General features: G+C 42.9%; 1 protein-coding gene across 1 annotated transcript in view; it reads right to left on the bottom strand.

The window, feature by feature from the left end:
• coro6 (coronin 6) overlaps nt 1–27038 on the bottom strand; it is a 69952-nt gene that overhangs the window by 41465 nt on the left and 1449 nt on the right. The window contains exon 2 of the mRNA XM_083648040.1: nt 4638–4861. Within this exon, the coding sequence (XP_083504166.1) occupies nt 4638–4835 (198 nt within the window). The 5' untranslated portion in view covers nt 4836–4861. The remainder of the gene's footprint in view (nt 1–4637; nt 4862–27038) is intronic.

Genomic DNA, 27038 nt, shown 5'->3' on the forward strand with positions numbered 1-27038 from the left:
CCCTTGTATGACAGAAACGTGATGCTGGAAAGGTGACTATCTGCTGTCTGGGACAGGGACTGCTGAATCCAAAGGCTGAATACAGGAAGACCTTACACAAACATCCCCGCAAACAGAGTGGAAGTAAAACACACAGAATTGAAGAATTAATTAGGAGTGTATGGGCAGTGCAATCAATATCTGCAAACAAACAACTTTCTCCCAAAATCCAGAAACTGAAGAACTAAACAAACTTGTGAGGAAATCTGCAAGTCAATCGTGGCCTAAAGGTCAGAGAAGCAAGCTTGTGACCGAAAGGTCAGATCCCCGGGACCGGCAGAATAAATCTGGGTGGGGAAAATGAAATAAAAAAGCAGTGATAGCCCCACCCTCATTACCACCACTGAGGTGCCCTTGAGCAAACGCCTTAAACGTAACCACTCCAGTGGAGCTGCTCAGTGGCCAGCAAATACAGTACCAGCTGTGAACCACAAATGTACACTTCAGCAAGATAATCTTCACAAATGTTCAAAAAACGCTTCAAAAGTCAGAACTGCCTGATTTAACCTAAAAAACATAGCCCGTCTTCACTCTCCTTCTCTGCTGCTGAAACTTTGATCCATGCTTTCATCTCATCATGCACTGATTACGGCAACAGCATTCTTATGGCACAAACTCCAAACTCCTCAATAAACTCCAGTACATCCAGAACTCTGCTGCCCGCCTCCTCACCCACACCCGCTCCCGTGACCACATCACCCCTGTCCTCCATAACCTCCACTGGCTCCCCATTCCACAACGCATCCAGTTCAAAGTCCTCCTCCTCACTCACAAAGTCCTCCACAACCAGGCCCCCTCCTACCTCACTGACCTGCTCCACCACCATACCCCTCCTCTAGTACCTCTTGTCCCAACCAACCACTCATGACGAAGCGCCGGACCTGGCTGGTGACAGAGCCTAATTCTCTATTGCTGCCCCCTCCCTCTGGAACTCTCTCCCAAAACACATCAGAGACTGCACCAATCTGCCAACATTCAAAACATTACTTAAAACTCACCTGAGGCCCATACCACGAATGGAGGACAAACAGATCCAGGATCTGTCCCATTGATCTGGTTCGACTTAACCAGACGATCGCAATCGAGCTAAACGATACCACAAAGGTGGTTATCAGCTGGGTGTGTCAATTTAGGATGTCCTTATCCAGTTCTGAGCTCGTGCACGTGAAAATGCTTGTGCACAGGAGCTCGTGCACACGAAAGAGGCAGGGTTTGCAACAACTAGCCAATCACAATGCAATATGGACAGCTCCAGCTTTCACAGCACCAGACACGCCTACAGTATTTCCTCCTTCATTCAAAGCGCAAATCAAAGTGTATTAATTAGTGGAGCTTTACTGTATGGCAGAATCAAAATCCGTGTTGATTATTAGTCTGTTACTGAGGGACTGTCTAAAATTACTGCTTTTATTCTCATCAGTCATTTGATTTCTTTGAACAGCGGTTGAGCCTCCACCAGCCTACAGCAGTTTATAAACTCAATAAAACCTGCATGTCTTTTTTGCGAGTGGAAGCAATGTGTAATCTCAGTCTAAATTTCCTAAATCCGTAGGCCTGTTTAAATGTTAGACCATAGATTTAGAAACGTAGGCTCAATGAATAATCTCTTATCACTCATGATGTGTTTGGTCGTATTGATGGAATAATTCCTATAAATAAAGAAATAATGATAATATATATAAAAAAAGCTGCTCAACTGAATCGACACGGTGCGGAGATAGATTTCATTGATAAAAAGAGCCTATTCTGTGGTCACATATTGGCAGCAGAGTGGCAAATTTCATACAATGACTATGCTGGGTAGCCTAGATATGAATTAGCCTACATCTGTGTGTAGGCTATCCCATTAAATTGCTTAGATGTAGTAGGCTATTCTTAACCTTGCTTGCAAGATGGATAACCTCGCGAGATCAAAAGAGATAATTCTCTCGACGTAATCCATCTTGTCATGCACAGGCAGTTAAGATGATTGGCCGAACCATGGCCGGCTCGACGAATCAGCGGCAGCCTTAGGCGGGCTTAGGCTCGTCTGGGCAAGTAGTGGGTACATGGTCTTTGTAGTTATTTTCACTCGTCAACATGGCTGCCGCCGCGGAAGTGACAGGCAGTCTGAATGAAATTGAATGTAACGTTCCCAATTCTATGTATTAAATTCTAAAAAACGACCCTCAACATTTGGGAAGGCTAAGCCACACAACTAGTTTGTTATAATCGAACGTCATGCTTCGAAGGCGACTTTACGGACTCAATCAATGATAGACTACCACGGAGATCAGGCACAGGCACCTTCCTCCGGTCGCAAACATAACGTCAGAGGCATGGCGATCTGATTGGTTGAAGTTAACATGCACCAGCGGTGATAGACAGATGGGTCATCCAATCACCTGCCAAGTAGCTTGGAAAAAGTGCCCGCCTCCGTCAGCGGGTCGGGTTACTGCATTCCCAGATCGACGTTTAGTGAAACGTAATGTGGAGCTAAACCGTCCATCTGGCAGCGTCAGGTTAGGCTATTCTGGCATGTATGACCATGTCCAACCCAACGTCAGCCTCAGCACCGTTGCGGAGACGGCACCTTGGTGTGCTTTGGAGATGTTTACGTAACCTTTTTACGCCCGTGATTTAGTAATATTTCTCCACGCACCGTTCAGCTGCAATTGGCGCAGTCAAACGTAACTACTTGGGAAACAAATAAAAATAAATAAATATAAAAACATTGCAAAGTGGTAAGTAGGCTTAATTTAATTATATACAATAAGTGCAATGCTTAAATCCTCGATTAATGCAACAGAAGCTGTAAATGTTTTTTTATTTTGTGATTTTCTTTTGAATGCAACGTATTTTTCATATGGGGATCCTACATGAATGGTGACTCGCTATTTCCAGAGAGATTGGTCAGAAGGTGGGTCTTTCATGGGTTTTGATCTTATCCTCTGAACTTAACCTGCTCCGGACCAGGTTAGCCGTGCAGCATAAGTTGCCATGGAAATCTATCTCGGTAAGAAGTGAACTAGCATTGTAGCACGGCAAACCCAGAGTTAAACCTGAAGTTACCTCGCTAAGCCGCTAATCTGGCTTCGTGGTATAGGCCTCTGATCAAAAGTGCTTTTAACCTGTGATAACAATGTATTTTATTCTGTATTATGTTTTAATAAGTTGTTTCCTCATTCTTGATTTGTATTGTGTATTGTTTTGAATTTTAAATCCCCTTGTAAAGCGTCTGAGTACCTTGAAAAGCACTCTATAAATAAAATGTATTATTATTATTATTATTATTATAAAGGTAGTCCTCATTTGTGAAGATCATCTTGCTGAACACAAACTTTGCTGTTTCATAAACTTTTGTTAACCACAGACCTTATTTCATGCATTTAACTGTAATTCCCATACAAAAATCCCATTGTCTTTTACACGTAAGAACCAGGAAGTGCAGGGACTTCTAGGTAAGCCTAAAAAAATACGTCATCCCTGTGGTACTCTAAGTTCCCAAGGTCCTGTGTTCCCCGGGTCCTAAGTTCTCATATGTTCCCAGGGTCCAATGTTCCCCAGTTCAATATTCTATTAACACACATTAACCCTCATGTTGTGTGTTCAGTTCAAATTTAACCCGTTTTGAAGGTCTCTAAAAAAACATTGTTACATATGTGCTGTTCCGGGTCAAATTTGACCCAGCAAATAATACTATATTGAGAGTCATATGACAGATCTGGGAAACAGAAAACCCCTTTGACGAGTTCCCACAATAGCCCATGTCATATTAAGCTAATACAGAGCTGGGGAACACCTTTTTCAGGTTGCTATTATGTACTAGAGCTGGGGAACATAGGGCCCTGGGAACATAGAAACCTGGTAACATATGGATCCTGGGAACATAGGAGCATGGGCACATAGAAACCTTGGAAGATATGGATCCTGGGAAGATATGGATCCTGGGAACATAAGAGCATGGGAACATAGAAACTTGGGAACATAGGAGCATGGGAACATAGGACCCTGGGAACATAGAAACCTGAGAACATAGGACCCTGGGAACATAGAAACCTGGGAACATAGGACCCTGAGAACATATGAATGCAACCCAATCACCAGGATAAAATGTTTATAGAACCCACATTTCCTTCCAGGAAAATGTTAATATGGACATTTCGGTCCTCCAGCATAGACACTGGCTCTTCCTGGTAACTTCCCCGAGCTTGCCTCGGAGGAGCCACCGCCACTTCCTGGTTACCGCCTCGGCCTGGTAACTTGTCACGGGGGGCCACGGCTCAAATCGCCAGTTAGCAAAACATCTTGGTTGGGTTTAGGTAACAAAAGCAACTTGGTTGGGGTTAGGGTTTGGGTCTGAATTCGAACACGAGGAAGTTACAAGTCGGGAATGCTACGGGCCGCCGATGTCGCCGCTACTCCGTACTTAAACTCACATTGTCATTATGTCATACGGAGGTTGTGTATAATGTTAATTACTTGCGTATCTAGAAATGTAAAAATGCTACATATTTTTGTTCAGAAATGCCCATGTTCCTTTGGATTCTAAACGTACAACGCCAACATTTTGACCTGACAACTGGCCTGAGGAATGACACCTTCAGAAGCGCACTGACCTTAGAGAGGAGCAGCACCAGGATCGCCCCTCCTCCACTGGATTCCACGATCACCGCTATGAACTTGGGGTTGACTGCGCAGAAGGAGCTGTCCCACGTCACCTTGGAAACGCGGATGTCATCATAGCCCTGCTCCGTCTTCACCGCCTGGCCGAAGACGTGACGGAACTTACTCTGCCGCACGATGCTGCGACTCATGGCTGCGGCGTGTAGAGAGAGGTAGCCTAAGGGGAGGAGAAGAGGCAGAGAGAAGAGAAGGGATGAGGAGAAGGTAGGACAACTTCCATGCATCATTCATTAACAAAACATCAAAACATCAACAATTCCAACAATGTCACCCAGTTGCTCAGATTCAACATAGAAATCAAACAGAAAAGTTCATTCTAGCATCTATATCGATTCAATGATCAACAATCCAATATCATCGATGCAAAGTGAAAATATCGATATATATCATCATCTTTAAGACACACATTTATTTTGAAATTCATGATGTCTGTCCACATTTCTGTCCAAGCATTCTTTTGTATTAAAAATAATAGATTGTTTTTAATTTAATTGTCTGGACGAGCTCAGAAATAAATTGTCAAATTACATTTTAGTTGCTTTTTGTGAGTTGATATCAAATGTAACTGATTGTGTTACATGGGCATACGATATCGTCTCATATAGATGGCAGGCCTCTGAATGGAATCAAATCAAAATTGTATTGTGGCAGACTTTGTGATATCAGCAAATATCATGTCATTGTCCAAAGAATCGATATATTGTCTCGTGATGAAACTGATTTACTACACCCCGAGTGAATAAAGCTGACACTGCAGATCTCGCACAAACTGTTTATTTCCATTATACATCCAGTATGACAGAAAGGCATCATCTCTCTGAGAGATTTATATATTATAAATATCTTGGCCATTGTATCACTGATGATTATGTCTGATGATAATGATATTATGAGACAGCGACGTAAACTGTACGCCCAGGCAAACATGTTGATACGAAAATTCCATATGTATACAGCTGATGTCAAAGTGTCACTGTTCAGAACGTACTGTATGCCACTGTACACTGCTCACCTGTGGGGCAGCTACAGAAAAAACAGCATGAAAAAACTTCATGTGGCTTATAATGATGCTCTATGACTGCTCTTGCGAGTCCCTCGTTGGCATAGTGCCAGTCAGATGTTTGTCACTATGGGTATACCCACACTAAATGCACTTTTGAGAAATCTCATGTACAGATTCATGTGTCGATTAGATGCCTCTGTGAACAGGGTTATTGTGGCCTTAACCAATCCTGCATTAAGCAACACCAGGTTCTATTCTCCTTTGTGGCGACATTGGAGAAAGAGCCTCTATGTTTCATGATGCCTTGTCTTGTATTTATTTTAGTGTTGTCTTTGCATTTATAATGTATTTTTATGTATTTTATGTCTTGTCTTGTTTTTTATATGGACCTGCGCTTGTGTCTGAAATAAAGTTTGAATTGATATATTGATGATCACTTCATCTCTTTGTAGCAGTTGCAGCCAGACTGCAGCACGATTTTCAACTCCAAACATCACATTTCTTTCGCTTTTTACAATTGCGTCACTTCTTAACTCATTGAGTGCCATGGACGTCTTTTGACGTCCAATTAAATAGTGACGTAGAGTGCCACGGACGTCTTTCGACGTCCAATGCGTTTTTTGACGGTGGGACGTCGATCAAAGCCTTCCGCAGCTCCTGTACAACTATTGTAGCTATTGGAGGTCTATAACCTATTTTACAGAACCCTTAGGTGGCGACAGTGCTCTCCAGGTTAACAGAAAGGCAGAGAAAAACAGAGAATAAGTCGTTGGGGAAACGGAAATCGCATCGCATCCGTATGCATCGATATGCATGAAGCGTTTTAACGTTAGATGTGCCTGCAGCAGTCAATCTGCTCCCACAATTGAGCTCCTCCATGTCCGCTGCAACAGCCGATTCGCATGATCAGCCGTGGAGACGTTATTATTCTCAACTGGAAGCATAGGAGCCGGTGACAAACACACGCGGAAAAAGCTAGATGTCGCGCACCCTTCACAGTGCAGAGCAAACTCAGCACAGAGCCACCTCCCATACAGGAGGAGTGTGCAGTTGAGGCGAGGCGGGGCGGGGGGGGGGGGGGGGGGGGGCACGGAGAGCAGCACACAGCCACACAACACCCAGACAGACCCAGGCAGCAGCAGGACAGGGTTGGCAAACGCAAGCCAGAATATCCGATGCCCACCAGCAGCAAGAAGCTGCAACCAGCAGCGCACGCAGGGGCCAGCGCTGCTGGTTGCAGCTAAAAATATTATTCTGCCAAACAAAATTCCCTGGCCTTCACTGTTTTATTGAAGGAAATTATTTTTGAGGTGTGACTACATCAGAAAATTAGCTTCAGAGTCAGTGATGTGTTTGAAATGTTTAATTTCACAAAAGAGCCATTATCTCAGCTTCTAGAAAAAAACTGCTCTTTTTTGTTAAATCAAGCTATCTTCTCCGGCTGATAACTAAAGAACGGAAAATGATATCAATAAACCTGTTTTTGCTGATGATAGAAAAGAGTCTCATCGTTCTTTTTGCGTGTTCATTGTTTACATAGTAATATCACACAATATTCTGTGGGCCTCGAGAAATCACTGAAAAAAGCTCTGAAACTTTGGCACTGGGAGCGTCCGTTCTCCAAAAGTGGCTGGCACTCAATGAGTTAATAAGGGCTCATGTCCCTCAACATGAGCAACAACCTAACCATGTTTGGATAGTCTTTTGATTATTAAACCACTTACTAAACTTACGTTTCTATGGCCGTCTACAAAAGATCAACAATCCATCATCAAATTCATTCATGGAAGGCTGGCAGAGGGAATTGGGGACTGAAATGATGGATCGCCGGCTCGCAGATGCAGCCATTATTATTATTATTTTGAAAGCAGAGTGGGCGTGCATCATCCCTCTCTCCTCCCCTTCCCTCCTATCATCACACTATTAAACCCACAGTGCTCATCGCACACTTATACACTTCAAGAGGGGGGAGAGAGACAGAGAGAGGGGGAGAGAGAGAGGGGAGACAGACAGAGAGAGGGTGAGGTGAGACAGACAGAGAGAGGTGAGACAGACAGATAGAGGGGGAGAGAGAGACACAGAGAGAGGGGGAGAGAGAGAGGTGAGACAGACAGAGAGAGGGGGAGAGAGAGAGACACAGAGAGAGGGGGAGAGAGAGAGGAGACAGACAGAGAGAGGGGTGAGACAGACAGAGAGAGGGGGGAGAGAGAGAGGTGAGACAGACAGAGAGAGGGGGAGAGAGAGAGGGGTGAGACAGACAGAGAGAGGGGGAGAGAGAGAGAGGTGAGACAGACAGAGAGAGGGGGAGAGAGAGAGGGGTGAGACAGACAGAGAGAGGGGGAGAGAGAGAGACACAGAGAGAGGGGGAAAGAGAGAGGTGAGACAGACAGAGAGAGGGGGAGAGAGAGAGACACAGAGAGAGGGGGAGAGAGAGGTGAGACAGACAGAGAGAGGGGTGAGACAGACAGAGAGAGGGGGGGAGAGAGAGGTGAGACAGACAGAGAGAGGGGGAGAGAGAGAGGTGAGACAAACAGAGAGAGGGGGAGAGAGAGAGGTGAGACAGACAGAGAGAGGGGGAGAGAGAGAGGGGTGAGGTGAGACAGACAGAGAGAGGGGGAGAGAGAGAGGTGAGACAGACAGAGAGAGGGGGAGAGAGAGACACAGAGAGAGGGGGAGAGAGAGAGGGGAGACAGACAGAGAGAGGGGTGAGACAGACAGAGAGAGGGGGGAGAGAGAGAGGTGAGACAGACAGAGAGAGGGGGAGAGAGAGAGGGGTGAGACAGACAGAGAGAGGGGGAGAGAGAGAGAGGTGAGACAGACAGAGAGAGGGGGAGAGAGAGAGGGGTGAGACAGACAGAGAGAGGGGGAGAGAGAGAGACACAGAGAGAGGGGGAGAGAGAGAGGTGAGACAGACAGAGAGAGGGGGGGAGAGAGAGGTGAGACAGACAGATAGAGGGGGAGAGAGAGAGGGGTGAGACAGACAGAGAGAGGGGGGGAGAGAGAGAGGTGAGACAGACAGAGAGAGGAGGAGAGAGAGAGGGGTGAGGTGAGACAGACAGAGAGAGGGGGAGAGAGAGAGATGAGACAAACAGAGAGAGGGGGAGAGAGAGAGGTGAGACAGACAGAGAGAGGGGGAGAGAGAGAGGGGTGAGGTGAGACAGACAGAGAGAGAGGTGAGACAGACAGAGAGAGGGGGAGAGAGAGAGGTGAGACAGACAGAGAGGGGGGGAGAGAGAGAGGTGAGACAGACAGAGAGAGGGGGAGAGAGAGAGAGGTGAGACAGACAGAGAGAGGGGGAGAGAGAGGTGAGACAGACAGAGAGAGGGGGAGAGAGAGAGGTGAGACAGACAAAGAGAGAGGGAGAGAGAGGTGAGACAGACAGAGAGAGGGGGAGAGAGAGAGAGGTGAGACAGACAGAGAGAGGGGGAGAGAGAGAGGTGAGACAGACAGAGAGAGGGGGAGAGAGAGAGGTGAGACAAACAGAAAGAGGGGGAGAGAGAGAGGTGAGACAGACAGAGAGGGGGTGAGAGAGAGAGAGGTGAGACAAACAGAAAGAGGGGGAGAGAGAGGTGAGACAGACTGAGAGAGAGGTGAGACAGGCAGAGAGAGGGGGAGAGAGAGAGGTGAGAGAGACAGAGAGGTGAGACAGACAGAGAGAGGGGGAGAGAGGTGAGACAGACAGAGAGAGGGGGAGAGAGAGAGGTGAGACAAACAGAAAGAGGGGGAGAGAGAGAGGTGAGACAGACTGAGAGAGAGGTGAGACAGGCAGAGAGAGGGTTAGGGAGAGAGGTGAGACAGACAGAGAGAGGGAGAGAGAGGTGAGACAGACAGAGAGAGGGGGAGAGAGAGAGGTGAGACAGACAGAGAGAGAGAGGTGAGACAGACAGAGAGAGGGGGAGAGAGAGGTGAGGCAGACAGAGAGAGGGGGAGAGAGAGAGGTGAGACAGACAGAGATACAGACAGATAGAGGGGGAGAGAGAGAGGTGAGACAGACAGAGAGAGGGGGAGAGAGAGAGAGGTGAGACAGACAGAGAGAGGGGGAGAGAGAGAGGTGAGACAGACAGAGAGAGGGGGAGAGAGAGAGGTGAGACAGACAGAGAGATGGGGAGAGAGAGGTGAGACAAACAGAAAGAGGGGGAGAGAGAGAGGTGAGACAGACAGAGAGGGGGGGAGAGAGAGAGAGGTGAGACAAACAGAAAGAGGGGGAGAGAGAGGTGAGACAGACTGAGAGAGAGGTGAGACAGGCAGAGAGAGGGGGAGAGAGAGAGGTGAGACAGACAGAGAGAGGGAGAGAGAGAGAGGTGAGACAGACAGAGAGAGGGGGAGAGAGGTGAGACAGACAGAGAGAGAGGTGAGACAGACAGAGAGAGGTGAGACAGACAGAGAGAGGGGGAGAGAGAGAGGTGAGACAGACAGAGAGAGGTGAGACAGACAGAGAGAGGTGAGACAGACAGAGAGAGAGGTGAGACAGACAGAGAGAGGGGGAGAGAGAGAGGTGAGACAGACAGAGAGAGGGGGAGAGAGAGAGGTGAGACAGACAGAGAGAGGGGGAGAGAGAGAGGTGAGACAAACAGAAAGAGGGGGAGAGAGAGAGGTGAGACAGACTGAGAGAGAGGTGAGACAGGCAGAGAGAGGGGGAGAGAGAGAGAGGTGAGACAGACAGAGAGAGGGTGAGAGAGAGAGGGGTGAGACAGACAGAGAGAGGGAGAGAGAGAGAGGTGAGACAGACAGAGAGAGGGGGAGAGAGAGAGGTGAGACAGACAGAGAGAGAGGTGAGACAGACAGAGAGAGGGGGAGAGAGAGAGGTGAGGCAGACAGAGAGAGGGGGAGAGAGAGAGGTGAGACAGACAGAGAGAGGGGAGAGAGAGAGGTGAGACAGACAGAGAGACAGACAGATAGAGGGGGAGAGAGAGAGGTGAGACAGACAGAGAGAGGGAGAGAGAGAGAGAGGTGAGACAGACAGAGAGAGGGGGAGAGAGGTGAGACAGACAGAGAGAGAGGTGAGACAGACAGAGAGAGGTGAGACAGACAGAGAGAGGGGGAGAGAGAGAGGTGAGACAGACAGAGAGGTGAGACAGACAGAGAGAGGGGGAGGAGAGACAGAGGTGAGACAGACAGAGAGAGGGTGAGAGAGAGGGGTGAGACAGACAGAGAGAGGGAGAGAGAGGTGAGACAGACAGAGAGAGGGGGAGAGAGAGAGGTGAGACAGACAGAGAGAGGGGGAGAGAGAGAGGTGAGGCAGACAGAGAGAGGGGGAGAGAGAGAGGTGAGACAGACAGAGAGAGGGGGAGAGAGAGAGGTGAGACAGACAGAGAGACAGACAGATAGAGGGGGAGAGAGAGAGGTGAGACAGACAGAGAGAGAGAGAGAGAGAGGTGAGACAGACAGAGAGAGGGGGAGAGAGGTGAGACAGACAGAGAGAGGTGAGACAGACAGAGAGAGGTGAGACAGACAGAGAGAGGGGGAGAGAGAGAGGTGAGACAGACAGAGAGAGAGGTGAGACAGACAGAGAGAGGGGGAGGAGAGACAGAGGTGAGACAGACAGAGAGAGGGGGAGAGAGAGAGGTGATGTCACAATTGCTCGAGTGTAACCAAAAACCACAATTGCTTGACTGACATCACTGATGATGTCACATTGCCTAAGACATCATCAGTGCCTATGACATCATCAGTCATGGCATAACGTTAGCCTAATAGCATAATTGCCTAAGTCATTTTTTGGCCAAATTGTGATATCTGCCTAACTCTACTCTCCTAACACTGCTGCATCACTGTGCATTATCGCCTATGTCCTCAGCCTATCAGAAGGCTTGTTACATTCCAAAATCACTATCTGCCTAAGTCATCTCTGTGACTTAGCATTTTTGATGCTACATATAAAGATGCCTAAGTCATCTCTGTAACACTTTACAATAAGGTACACACATAATGTAGTAGTTACTAGTAAACTAATCATTAACTAATAGTTAATTAATGAGTACTACTCATTAATTAACTATTAGTTATGATTAATTATTAGTTATGATTGATTATGATTAACACGTTCACTGCCAATGACGTGTTAACACGTCAAAAAAAATCCAACGGTTGACTGCCAATGACGTGTTAACACGTCAAAAAAAAGATTTTTTTTTTTTTGACCGTGGGATGTGCATCTAACCCTTTTACATCTCTTATATAAATATTGGAGCCACCGAACGTGTACAACCCATTCCACCGACCCACTAAGTGGCGACAGTGCTCTCCAGACTAGAGGAAGGCAAGCAAAAAGCAGTGTGAGGAAGCCATTCTCATGAAAATGGATTGGCGAAAACGCTTTCGCTTTCACGCTTGGGAGCTGGCGGTGCGGGATTGCAAATTTGCATAATAGATTACGGGTGGAACACACTTTGAAACACGCAGCATAAATAAGACCAGAATCGCAAAAGCTTCATCAAAGCTCTCAACCCAAACCCCAAGAAACGAGCGAGCCCATCCAGACTTGCCCAGCGGCCGCCAGCAGACAGGAGCAGCAGCAAAGCAGCAGCAGATACGAGCTTGTGACACGCCCGCTGCAGCCAAGAAGAACACACACGGAGGGAGGAGTTTGAAGGAGAGGGGTGTTTCCTGCTGTTATGGAGGAAATTACTGTTCAAAACTATTGTTTAGATGTCTGACGTCTTACTGATGCCAAAAATGAATGGTTAAAGTGACTGTTCTATCGAATTTCACAAAAAGCTATTTATCTCAGCTTAAATTTTCAGATGCTGAAACCATGCTGTATTCAAGTGCTAATGCCTACATAACTACTAACTCTACAAACTAACTCTTTTAGACAGAGAAAGCACACATTCTATTAGTTCTTTTGAGATATTTTGTGTTCACAAAATCTTAGCAGAAAAGAATCCTCGGGTCTTGAAAGATGAGCCAGAATCCTCAAAAAAACCCTCTGGCAGAAGCTACCTACAGTAAAAAAAAAAAACGGCTGGCAGTGAATGTGTTAACTACTATATTCACGAGCTGACATTTAGTAATCATCAAGTAACGACTAACTATGCTACTCAGGAACTTAGATTCTAATCATTAACTAATGACTACCTACTCATTAACTATGATTAACTAGTGATTGACTAATGATGAATTATTCATTAACTACTCATTAACTATTAGTTAATGATTAGTTTACTAGTAACTACTACATTATTTGTGTACCTTATTGTAAAGTTTTACCCAAAAATTTCTGGTTGCAGGGCACACACAAATGGAGTGTGACTCCATGCATAGCCTCATCGAACGGCATACCATGAAAGATATTCACACTCCACGTGATTACATTGTCATCTTTGAGACTGCATGTTTGCATCCATCCCCATACAAGGTCACCCAGGTATACCACAACGATTTCATTAAGTTATCTGGGGACTATGTCACCAACATCCGACCAGGTAGAAAAGTTGGCGACCCCACAGTCCATGACCTTCGGGCTCTCCAGTACATGGCAGATGGTAGAATTCTGTATAAGTTAGACTTTGAGTCTGACTGGGAGGACCTGCCTCAGCGACTCGGCATCCACAAAGAAGTTCCACTGGGTCCGACTCTTTCCTGCCCAATTACCAATTACTCTCAGGAAATTCAATGACTTGCAGGCAATGAAGCCGGTACGACCAAGAGTGGCCCACCACTATTACGACAACCTCCCTCATCAATAGACAGTGTGAAAATGAGTTCACACAGCACCTGAGTGGGACTTTGGTTAAGGTTAGACAAGTAAAACAACTTGTTAAGGTTAGGCAAGTAAAACAACCTGGTTAAGGTTAGGCAAGTAAAACAACCTGGTTAAGGTTAGGCAAGAAAAACAACCTGGTTAAGGTTAGGCAAGTAAAACAACCTGGTTAAGGTTAGGCAAGTCAAACAACCTGGTTAAGGTTAGGTAAGAAAAAAAACCTGGTTAAGGTTAGGCAAGTCAAACAACCTGGTTAAGGTTAGGCAAGAAAAACAACCTGGTTAAGGTTAGGCAAGTAAAACAACCTGGTTAAGGTTAGGCAAGAAAAACAACCTGGTTAAGGTTAGGCAAGTAAAACAACCTGGTTAAGGTTAGGCAAGTCAAACAACCTGGTTAAGGTTAGGTAAGTCAAACAACCCGGTTAAGGTTAGGCAAGTAAAACAACCTGGTTAAGGTTAGGCAAGTAAAACAACCTGGTTAAGGTTAGGTAAGAAAAACAACCTGGTTAAGGTTAGGCAAGTCAAACAACCTGGTTAAGGTTAGGCAAGAAAAACAACCTGGTTAAGGTTAGGCAAGTTAAACAACCTGGTTAAGGTTAGGCAAGTCAAACAACCCGGTTAAGGTTAGGCAAGTAAAACAACCTGGTTAAGGTTAGGCAAGTAAAACAACCTGGTTAAGGTTAGGTAAGAAAAACAACCTGGTTAAGGTTAGGCAAGTCAAACAACCTGGTTAAGGTTAGGCAATAAAAACAACCTGGTTAAGGTTAGGCAAGAAAAACAACCTGGTTAAGGTTAGGGAAGTAAAAAAAACGGGTTAAGGTTAGGGAAATAAAAAAAAAACTGGTTAAGGTTAGGCAAGTAAAACAACCTGGTTAAGGTTAGGCAAGTCAAACAACCTGGTTAAGGTTAGGCAAGAAAAACAACCTGGTTAAGGTTAGGCAAGTCAAACAACCTGGTTAAGGTTAGGGAAGTAAAAAAAAAAATGGTTAAGGTTAGGCAAGAAAAACAACCTGGTTAAGGTTAGGCAAGTAAAACAACCTGGTTAAGGTTAGGCAAGTAAAACAACCTGGTTAAGGTTAGGGAAGTAAAAAAAAACTGGTTAAGGTTAGGCAAGAAAAACAACCTGGTTAAGGTTAGGCAAGTAAAACAACCTGGTTAAGGTTAGGCAAGTCAAACAACCTGGTTAAGTTAGGCAAGTAAAACAACCTGGTTAAGGTTAGGCAAGAAAAACAACCTGGTTAAGGTTAGGCAAGTAAAACAACCTGGTTAAGGTTAGGCAAGTCAAACAACCTGGTTAAGGTTAGGCAAGTCAAACAACATGGTTAAGGTTAGGCAAGAAAAACAACCTGGTTAAGGTTAGGCAAGTCAAACAACCTGGTTAAGGTTAGGCAAGTCAAACAACCTGGTTAAAGTTAGGCAAGTAAAACAACCTGGTTAAGGTTAGGCAAGAAAAACAACCTGGTTAAGGTTAGGCAAGTAAAACAACCTGGTTAAGGTTAGGCAAGTCAAACAACCTGGTTAAGGTTAGGCAAGTAAAACAACCTGGTTAAGGTTAGGCAAGAAAAACAACCTGGTTAAGGTTAGGCAAGTAAAACAACCTGGTTAAGGTTAGGCAAGTCAAACAACATGGTTAAGGTTAGGCAAGTAAAACAACCTGGTTAAGGTTAGGCAAGAAAAACAACCTGGTTAAGGTTAGGCAAGTAAAACAACCTGGTTAAGGTTAGGCAAGTCAAACAACCTGGTTAAGGTTAGGCAAGTCAAACAACATGGTTAAGGTTAGACAAGTAAAACAACCTGGTTAAGGTTAGGCAAGTCAAACAACCTGGTTAAGGTTAGGCAAGTCAAACAACCTGGTTAAGGTTAGGCAAGTCAAACAACATGGTTAAGGTTAGGCAAGAAAAACAACCTGGTTAAGGTTAGGCAAGTCAAACAACCTGGTTAAGGTTAGGCAAGTCAAACAACCTGGTTAAAGTTAGGCAAGTAAAACAACCTGGTTAAGGTTAGGCAAGTAAAACAACCTGGTTAAGGTTAGGCAAGTCAAACAACCTGGTTAAGGTTAGGCAAGTAAAACAACCTGGTTAAGGTTAGGCAAGAAAAACAACCTGGTTAAGGTTAGGCAAGTAAAACAACCTGGTTAAGGTTAGGCAAGTCAAACAACATGGTTAAGGTTAGGCAAGTAAAACAACCTGGTTAAGGTTAGGCAAGAAAAACAACCTGGTTAAGGTTAGGCAAGTAAAACAACCTGGTTAAGGTTAGGCAAGTCAAACAACCTGGTTAAGGTTAGGCAAGTCAAACAACATGGTTAAGGTTAGACAAGTAAAACAACCTGGTTAAGGTTAGGCAAGTCAAACAACCTGGTTAAGGTTAGGCAAGTCAAACAACCTGGTTAAAGTTAGGCAAGTAAAACAACCTGGTTAAGGTTAGACAAGAAAAACAACCTGGTTAAGGTTAGGCAAGAAAAACAACCTGGTTAAGGTTAGGCAAGTAAAACAACCTGGTTAAGGTTAGGCAAGTCAAACAACCTGATTAAGGTTAGGCAAGTAAAACAACCTGGTTAAGGTTAGGCAAGAAAAACAACCTGGTTAAGGTTAGGCAAGTAAAACAACCTGGTTAAGGTTAGGCAAGTAAAACAACCTGGTTAAGGTTAGGCAAGAAAAACAACCTGGTTAAGGTTAGGCAAGTAAAACAACCTGGTTAAGGTTAGGCAAGTCAAACAACCTGGTTAAGGTTAGGCAAGTAAAACAACTTTGGTTATGTTTAGGCAAGTAAAACAACTTGGTTAAGGTTAGACAAGTCAAACAACCTGGTTAAGGTTAGGCAAGAAAAACAACCTGGTTAAGGTTAGGCAAGTAAAACAACCTGGTTAAGGTTAGACAAGTAAAACAACCTGGTTAAGGTTAGGCAAGTAAAACAACCTGGTTAAGGTTAGACAAGTAAAACAACCTGGTTAAGGTTAGGCAAGTAAAACAACCTGGTTAAGGTTAGACAAGTAAAACAACCTGGTTAAGGTTAGGCAAGTCAAACAACTTGGCCAGGCCAACACACGCGGACACACATTTAGGCAATTTAGGAAAAATGTGGGCCGTTTGAAGCAAGATTTGGTGAATATAATGCTAACGTGATGTTACATGTCATGTTACCTATTTGTTCACTAATCGAATTCAACATTGCCTAGATAACTCAGGTTGGCTGAATCACTGCCGATCTTTCGGAAAAGACTAAAGACTCACCTTTTCAGGCTCCATCTGGGCCCTTCTTGATCTAACTTCATTCTCTCTCTTTCTTTATAAATTTTTTTTTTTTTTTTTTTTTTTATACTAACCTAAACTTGTACCACTAACCTAAACTTGTACCACTGTTCCTTCAGAAGTTGTAGTTGTCATAGACTGTGCTCCATAGTTGATTGCTCTATTGCGGACAAAAATGTGTTATTGTAAGTCGCTTTGGATAAAAGCGTCTGCCAAATGACGTAATGTAATGTAATGTAATAACTGCAAGTATAATATGAAGACGTAAAAACAAAAACATGCCTCTGTACAAAAGCTTCACAGCAAACTTCATTTAAGGAAGAGCGCAGTGTCCTGTCTTGTCTTGTATGAGGTTAAATGCAAATACAAAAATATCTAACTGCTTCATCTCCACTTTAAACTGTATTGTGCAGTCCTACTGATAATCCCATAAAGCACATTAAGCATATAGCCTACATGTTTCACTTTATGCTCTGAATTTGTAGCCTATCTGAAGATTCCTGATTCTGATAAGTTCAACACCACCTCCAGCTCTGCAGGAGCACCTGCTGCAGTGCTAGTGCTGCTTCTGCCTCCTTCTCCACTTTTGTGAAGAAAACCCCAAAAGCAATCCAACCCATACTTTCAGTTTAGCCACTACTGTTTACATTTGACCAATGTAATAAATTAATAACCGAATAAATTAATAACCGAATAGATGAATAAACGAATAAACGAATAAATGAATAAATGAATAAATGAATAAATGAATAAATGAATAAATGAATAAATGAATAAATGAATAAATGAATAAATGAATAAATGAATAAATTATTAAATTAATGTATTTATTAATGAATTAATACAAATTAGTGTTAATTTAATTTCTCTCAAATATTCTAGAGGCAATAGACAATTGTCTACCACTGATATTGTAGTTTAGGCCAAGACACAACATAGGCTCCCTGCTTTCCACCTCTCTGCACCTCTTTTCTTTTCCATTTTGGCACCATTGAACAGCAAGCCCCGCCCACCCGCGCTGGGGTCTCAGCAGCTTCTGACTGAAAAGTTAACTCATTCCTCCCTGCTTGGCTGCCTGCAGCCTGCCTGCCTGCTATCTGCGCAACTAGGAACACTTATACATACTGGCCTGCTGTTCAGTGAGTGGCCTGGCCTGCACACAATTTTCTTTTTTTTGCAGGCCAGGCCAGGCCACCAGGCATCTGCCCGAAGCGCCCAATTATGCAGTCCGCACCTGACAGTATAAATAAAAAGTTCTTACGCGTTTGCTTTTCCGTAAACAATTATGCTATGAGGCTAACGATAAGATGGTTTTGGTGAATAATGATGTCACTGATGACATCACTGATGTCATAGACATAGACATTGTGAGTCATCAGTGGGAGAAACATTGAAACAAACAGTGCCCACTTGAAACAAACAGTGCCCACTTGCTCCCTTTTATATAACTAGGGTCACCCACTGCGCAGGCTCGCGGCCTCACCCAATTAAAAAATATGGCTCCGTCAGGTCACCTGCACGGGTGCTCTTTCCACTTCCTGAAAGTTTCAGCCCGATCGCATGTAAAACAGCATAGCTGTGGCCGGCCAAAATTCTTGAAACAGACAGAGTCCACATTGCCAAATTTATAGATATAGATAGATAGATAGATAGATAGATAGATAGATAGATAGATAGATTATGCTCTACTGTGGATATACAGAGTATATATATATATATATATATATATATATATATATATATATATATATTATATATATATATATATATATATATATATATATATATATACTGTCTTTTTTATTTCAATTTATTGTTTTCTAAATTTCTCATCGACACCTACCTCTTTGTGTGGTTTTGACATAAGTTATGTTGTTGTTGCTGTTGCTGTCATTAATGTTATTGATGGTGCTGCTGCTATAATGCCAGAATTTCCCTCCAGGGATAAATAAAGTACTCTATCTATTAGGGATGGGCATCGAATTTCGAATTTTCGAATAATCGTTGTTATTATCAAGGTCGACTTTTATTATTGAAATTAGAAAAAAAAGAAAAAAAAAGTTTTTTTTTTTTTTTTTTTTTAGTGAAATGTTGCATTGTCTCCCCTGATTCTAAGTATAGTCGAATCGCTTGGTTTGAGCAAGTAAAACAATTTTTATAAGCATTTTAAGCAAGGTTTATGGAAAAATGAATGGCGGATGAAATCCCATGAAGAGGGAGAGGGGGTGACTTTGGCACCCCTTTGGCACTCAGACCTGAGCCTACTAAATATTTAATGAACCACTCATGATTGTCAAAACTGTTTTTTATTTTCGAAAATGTCAATGTCATGTAACATGTTCTTTACTTCAGTGGTGCAATGCTTGTTTGAGCTAAAAATCCACAGCAGAAGCTTTTTATATTAATTAATAAAGCCGTAGACTTAGAATCAGGGGAGACAATGCAACATTTCACTCACAATTTTTTTTTTTTTTTTTTTTTTACTTTTTTAATTTTTTTTACTTTTTTTTTTTTTTTTTGAATTTCGATTAAAAGTCGACTTTGGCCAGCGAATTTCGAATAGTGTTTTTTTTTTTTTTTTCCAAAATGTTTTTATTTACAGTTTGTTATCTTTACAATACATAGACAAAACAACACCAACAACACAACAACAACACCAACACCCACACCTCTGCTCCTCCAATTTGTACATGGGTAATCTTAAACCTTTTTTTTTTTTTTTTTTTTTTTTTTTTTTTAAGTTTAACATCATACAAGTAAAGAAAAATAAAAATAAAAACAATGTATCAAAAAGACATTCTAGCTTCTGGAACTGCACTGCCATCACAAAACCTACTTATGCTTCGTCTTCTGCTAACTTTAAATTACCAACATAACGAAAGGCATCCAAATATCTTCAAATATATGTTGTTTAGCTTTCAATATGTAAGTAATCTTTTCAAGTGGAAGATTTGTCAGCATCTGTCTAATCCATTGAGTTGAGCTTGGTCTGTGAACCATTTTCCACAACAGTGCAATACATTTTTTAGCATTGAGCAAACCGAGATCTATACATTTCATTTCACTTTTACTATAACTGTGATTCTCTGGGTATAAACCTAACAGAAAATGCTTAGGGTCCAGTGAGACTGGTTTTGAAATAATCTCCTCGATCATGCTTCTTACCTCTTCCCAAAATAACTGAATTTTCCTACATTGCCACATGCAATGAAAGAGAGTTCCTCTTTCCTCTGTACATTTTGTACATGTGTCAGGTATGTTTTTGTTATATCGATTTAGATCCATTGGGGTCACATACATCCGCATTAACCATTTGTATTGTATCAATTTAAGTCGTGAATTTATAGATAGAGTATGAACTTCCTCACAAGCTGTTTCCCAATCTTCCTCTGAAATTTCAAGTTCTAAGTTTTCCTTCCACGCATTCAGCTTATATCGTGAGTTCTCAGGTGAGCGAGATGTAAGTAGACAATAAAAACCTGATATGATTCCCTTTCTCAGACTGTCGCCTGTCATCATTTCTTCTAAATTTGTTTGTAGAGGTTTGGTCAATATATTGTTTTGCTTTGTTCTAACAAAATTCCTAATCTGAAGATATTTGTAAAAATGCCTTCTATTAAGATCAAATTTACTCTCCAGCTCTTCAAAAGACATCATATCATCTGAATCGGGCATATAAAGGTCTTTGATAGTTTTAAGTCCCTTAGAGTCGAATAGTGTTTTTGCTAGTATGTATCTATGTATCTATGTATCTATCTATGTGTCTATGTATCTATCTATGTATCTATGTATGTATGTATGTATGTATGTATGTATGTATCTATCTCTCTATCTATCTATCTATCTATCTATCTATATATCTATTAATTTTATTCAGACAGTTGGAAGGCAGGGAGGCAGAAAAAGCATGGGAGAGAGTTTGAGATTGGATTCTATGCCAGCATGGAGTTCATTTATTCTTTGGTTTTATTTGTCTATTTGATCTTTGTTTGACTCATAATTAGCACCTTTACTGTTCAACATGTTGGACAGCAGTGATGTGAGCTTGGCCTCTTGTGACTTTCTTCCTGTATATCATTCTATACTCTAAACCTTCTGTGATTGTTGTGTGGAGTTTGTAATGAGCTCTCTTGCGTTTCCACATTGGTTGTTGATTCTGACATCATCTTGCTGCCCTGTTTCTGTTCCGGGCAGCAGGCCAGAGCCCCCAAAACACAGGAGACATTCTCTAACCATCATCAACATAGATATTTATAGTTGATTGTCCCACCAAACACTATGTGATAGCCAAACATCAGAGACAGAGACAGAGAGAACAGAAAACGTACATACAACAGATATGTCGCCAATCTGAAAACTACTGTAGCTATATTCAATATCATTCTGTTAATAAATATCATGCCCATCTGATAGGCTACAATACAGTACATAGTGTAGGTGTAGGAGTGTGCATTTGAAAACATGGCTGGCATGTACATTTCAAACACTTTTCCACTCCATGACTCTACACTGGCTTATATAAGAATAATACTAAAAAAAAAAAATCCAGAAGAAGCAGGCCTGCACCAGTCCATGAAGACAGCCAATAGAAACGCAGCAAGATTCTTCCTGTGGCAGAGTGGATGATACAACTCAAACTGCCTGCCTCTCAAAAATGAAAAGAAACCACGAGGACAATTATAACCTGCGTGCCAATCGGGGTGAAGGCTCAGTTTGTATTTAAGTAACTGGAAATGATGCTGTTCTAACTTGAATTTACATTTTGCACTGACAGAAATGAGAGTGAGCTGAATAAAATAAACAAAAGTGCAGAAGATATGACTCAGTCAGGCTGCAGAGAGACAGATGCAGACACTTGTTTCTTTGGTGGAAGTTGCCGGTTATCAACAGATTGCATTCCAGTGACCACTTCAAGCAGGCCTTCTGTTAACACGTTAACTGCCAACGACGTACTGATACGTCAAGCAGAATCCAACCGTTGCCTGCCAGCGACGTATGGATACGTCAAAAAAATCGTTTTTTTTTTTTTGACGGTGGATCGTTGATCTGGCCCTTTTGCATCTTCTATTATACTGTTAGAGCCGCCGGGCGTGTGCAATCCATTCCGCCGACCCACTGAGTGGCGACGGTGCTCAGACTATTGAGTGTTGTTTGGCCAGAAACGCACGCATTCCAGCTGAGCTCAACCGAGGACCCAGAAGCGAACGAGCCTCATTCTCATACTGTAGGCGAAAACCTTTCACACGGGCGCACGGCGGTGGGGGCTTCCAAAGGTGGACTGGGTGGAAAGCACACTTTGAAGCGCGCAGCATAAAGCCAGAGTCACACAAGGCTTCGTCAAAGCTCTCAACCGAAAATCCAAGAACGGATTAAGCCACATCCACGCTCGCCGACGAGGGGCCGCCAGAGAGAGGCTGCTACTCACTGCTCAGACAGGCAGGAGAGACTGGCTTGTGACTGACAAACGCTGCTGAAATCCACCAGACACGCCCACGGAGGGAGGAGTTGTAAGGAGAGGGGGTGCGGGTGCTGCTATGGAGGAAATTACTGTTCAGAACTATATTGTTTATGTCTGATGTCTCACTGATGCCAAAAATAAATGGTTAAAGTGACTGTTTGATATTGAATTTCACAAAACTGCGATTATCTCAGCTTTTTGTCTCAGACGCTGAAACCATGCTGTACTCAACGGCTAATATCTACATAACTACTAACTCTACAAACTAACTCTTTTAGACAGAGAAAGCACACATTCTATTAGTACTTTTGTGAACTTTGTGTTGACAAACTCCAAGCAGAAAATTATCCTTGGCTCTTGTAAAATGAGCCAGAATCCTCAAAAAAACCCTCTGGCAAAAGCTACCTACAGTAAAAAAAAAAAGGCTGGCAGTGAATGTGTTAAGCTGCGTTCACACCCACCTATTAAAGTTTTTCGCTGGCATCGAGTTTACATACAAAGTCAATGCAAACGAGCGATTGAGCGTATGTTTGCCCGGGAGAAAAATCGCTGGGCGTCCGAGCGACAGAGACAGAGCGATAGGGAGAAAATTTGCTCGTCGCCCGAGATGAAATATCTCAACTCGAGTGAAATTACGCCGGCATCAGTCGCTCGCTGTTCAACGCCGATTGGCTGCCATGTGAGAGCGAGTCAAGGATCACACTGGCTTGGAACAAACTGCTGGTTTATTGTGTGGCAACAAACCGCATTGACAGCTGATTGACAGGCTGACAGCTGACATGAAGTGAAGTCTGTACTACCGGTATAGAGCTCGCGTTAGGAGCACGCTGATAGGCTTAGCTTGTAAACAACTACGGTGGCTCGTAGTGGACAAATATCATGACATTGCGTGACATTTACGTTATAGCCCCCAGATGTCCGTCAATTATTCTGCCTGTTGACGAGCGATTTAAACAGAGCGACAGAGCGATTCCAAAGGGTTGAATTGAGCGACAGAGAGAAAAATAAATATCTCTGTGTGAACACAGCTTTAGCAGACACATTTCACAATAACTAGTGTGAAGTTTTGTTTTATTATGTGTTTTCCCACCTGGCAGTCATTGATGAATTGTACAAAAATATCCTACAAACTGTCCTGCTGCCTGCCATAACCTCCATTATGTGAAATGTAACTTTATCATCAGGTTTGTAAAGCATTTTGAACAGAATCAGTGAGATTATTCATTCTCTATACTAATAGGCCTACTAAACACCTAACTTTATTATAGAAATGTCTGTGCATTGTGTAGTCTGCTTCTAGGTAAGGCTTTAATTGTCCGCTGCTGTTTAATCACTTGGAGTGTATGATAATAATAATAATAATAATAAGCTTTATTTGTATAGCACCTTTCATACATAGAATGCAGCTCAAAGTGCTGGACATGCAAGAAAAATACATTTAAAACAGGAGCAAATAAAACCAAACCATAGCAAAAGAGAATACATTAAAACCAATTTATAGACATGAAAATAAGTTAACACAATAAAAATGATAAAATAATTAAAATAGAAGTAGAAAGATAAAAAATAAATAAAAATAAAAATAAAAGCTCAAATAGAACTAAAAGAAACTAAGAACTTGCATGGAGATAAAACACTAAATAAAATAAAATAAAATAAGCGGTTAGTTAAAGGCCTTCCAATAAAGGTAGGTTTTAAGCTCCACTGTTCATGGAGCTTGCCTGTTTAATGTAGTCGGGCAAGGTGTTCCATAGTTGTGGTGCATAGTGCATAAAAGCAGTTTCCCCACTATGTTTGTGAAGTACTTTTGGAACAGATAAAAGAGCAGAATTGGAGGACCTAAGGGCTCTTTGCGGTTGGTAAGGTGTAAAAAAAATCTGAAATGTATGAAGGTGCTGTGCAATTTAGTGCTTTGTAAGTCATTAAAAGGACCTTAAAGTCGAGCTGAACCCAAAAATGACTTATTTTATTTTAGTTCAAATACATGGGTATGCAGTGCACCTATTTAATAATGTATGCCAAAAAAAATCACAAAAATATAATTTATTTCGTTTTTCACACTTTTTCACATCAAAAGTTCATTTTTCAAGATTTCATTGATAACAGCAATCTACAGTTTGCTGACGTCACCTAGTACTATCAAATTTCTACCCCATTTCAACCAATCATATCACGACATGGCAGCTGTCAATCAAATCTTCATTTCAGGATCATTTTCTCTTCCAAATGAAGTAGAAAATGGCGCCTAGTGCCTGTCATCTGGCAGAATTTCTATCCCATAAACTAACTACTAACTTGGCCAATTGCATGAAACATGAACAAAAAACAAAAACTATAATATCTAAGAATGCAAAGAAATGTAACTGGCTCGTTAAAACGCGCATTCCAGGGATATCGTATTTACAGAAATAGCGTGAATGGCGCGCGCATGAGAGCGTGGTTGTCAGGGGTCTCCCCTCGGAGATTCCAGGCGGGCGGGCAGCACCTATGCATCGGATTGTCCGCTCGCTCCGCACGAAGCAGCTGGCTCCCTGGTACTCTGCGGATGCCACTCGCGTAGCATGACAACACGCCTCTCAATTCGTTTTCAGTGTCCGATGCTCGCGCTAGTGCTAGTCGACTTTAAAATCAATTCTGAAAGGAACGGGGAGCCAGTGTAGTTCAGCTAAAACAGTGATGAGTGATGTGCTCTCTCTTCTTGGTCCTAGTTAAAAGTCTAGCAGCCGAGTTCTGTATGAGTTCAAGTTTCTTTATAGACTTTTTTGGGAGACCAGTAAACAGTGCATTACAGTAGTCTAACCTACTAGTAATAAAAGCATGAATTAGTTTCTCAGCATCCTGTTTTAGTAGAAATGGTCGTACTTTGGCAACATTTCTAAGGTGAAAGAAAGCTGTCTGGGTCACTTTACTAAAGTGCGGCTTAAAACATAAATCAGAATCCAAGATGACACCTAAACTTTTAACTTGGGATTTCATCTGGTGAGCCAGGTTCCCAAGCTTACTGGAGAGGGTATCCCTCTTTGATTTCGGTCCAAGTAGGAGGATCTCGCTTTTATCCTCATTCAATTTAAAAAAAATGTCATTCATCCACTGATTGACATTGTGAGCAAAGCCCACCAGAGGCTTCACTTTCTGAGGCAGCTCAAGAAGTTTGGTGTGTCTGGGGAGGCGATGGCTCACTTTTACAGAGCCACTGTGGAGAGCGTACTCACCTTCTCAGTCACAGTGTGGTACGGCAACACTACCGCCCTTGAGAGGAAACGGTTGGAAAGGGTGGTACGCATAGCGTCCAAAATCACCGGCCACGACCTTCCATCCGTTTCCTCCATCTATGCCACACGCACCAAACGCAAGATGCAGAGGGTGATCGCCGACCCCTCCCACCCTGCTAGCTCTCTCTTTAAACTCATGCCCTCAGGTAGGAGGCTTCAGTCTCTGAGGTGCAGGACCTCCCGTCTCAGGAACAGCACTTATCCTGAAGCGGTTCGCCTCCTGAACTCTGACCCTCTTTGCATTCGCACCTTAAATCCGTAGGCTTGAATTGAACTTGAACTTGAATTGCACTTTATAGGCAGCTCGATACTGCTTTTATGAACAAATGCTGCTTGTAAAACTGTGCACTTTATTTATTTATCTATTTCAGCCTCTCTCATATTTTATGTAGTGTTTTTTTCACTTTTCTTATTCTCTTTTGTGTCTGAATCTGTGATTTGTTATGTCTGTTTTTATGTCTGTTTTTTTAGAGCTGCACTGAAACAAATTCCAATCAACTCTGTTGACATGGCAATAAAGTATTGAATCTTGAATCTTGAAACCTGATTTATAGAGGCTAAACAGGCAGTCAAAGAACGAAGGCAATCTGGGTCACTTGGCTCAATAGAAATATAAAGTTGCGTGTCATCTGCGTAGCTATGGATATTAACATTGTGTTGGCTAATGATTTTACCAAGCGGCAGCATATACAGGTCAAATAAAATAGGCCCAAGCAGCCGCGCTGGAAGTACTTTTAAGTAGGGGGTGCATTGACGCAGGGACTCCGAAGAAAATTTGAAGTTTTTTGGACTTTTAGCCATATTTAGAGGAATATTTAATTTTAATTTTAAATTAACATTAGGATTATACTGTTGTGATGTCATTATTCAGTATCTTCTCTTCTCTGCAGCATTACTCAATTTACCCTCAGGAATCAGGGTGACAGTGATAGCCTACCTGCTATTCCTCCCATCTTCTCTCTTTTTTTTTTTTGTCATCTCGTATCCCTTTCTCTTCACAAAGCGTGTCTCCGACTCCGTGAACAAAGTAAACACAGCTATGTAAACACTAGTTTCAACGTGAGGCTAAGTAAACAAAACTTCAGCATTTCCCGGAGTGCAGGCTTCACATTAGCTGTGTGTCCCAATTCAGCAGCCACGGCCTCCGTCGGCTGCGGTCTACAGAGGTCTGTCCTCCGCGGACCAGTCAGGGGAGTGCGCAGCCTTGAGACGTTGAGCGAAACGAGACGGTCTAGCACCTGAAATGGGACACAGCTATTGTGTGGATCCTATATTTACCCAAGAACCACTGCGTTGAGCAAAGATCGTCTATAGAGAAGATATCCACTACACATCACAGACTCATGCAGAGAAACACAGAAACACAGTACACTCGAGCCAAATTCAACAATTTCGAAAATGTCATCTCTTGCCACCAGGGGGTGCTGCAGCACCCACCGCACCGGGCTTCCAGCGCCGTTGCCCAAGACAGCTTCCTTGGGCTACACCAAAAGGTAAATCATGTTTTTCAGACACATAATCTCCTAGACTAACAAAGAATGATCTACCGGTAATGTAGGTCCGAAACCGGCTTAAAACAAAATCAGATAGACCGACCCACTTCTCAAGACGGTGAATTAATAATATTATGGTCGATTGTGTCGAATGCTGCA

The sequence above is a fragment of the Poromitra crassiceps genome (assembly GCF_964638095.1).
Source record: "Poromitra crassiceps genome assembly, chromosome: 1".
Lineage (NCBI taxonomy): Eukaryota > Metazoa > Chordata > Actinopteri > Beryciformes > Melamphaidae > Poromitra > Poromitra crassiceps.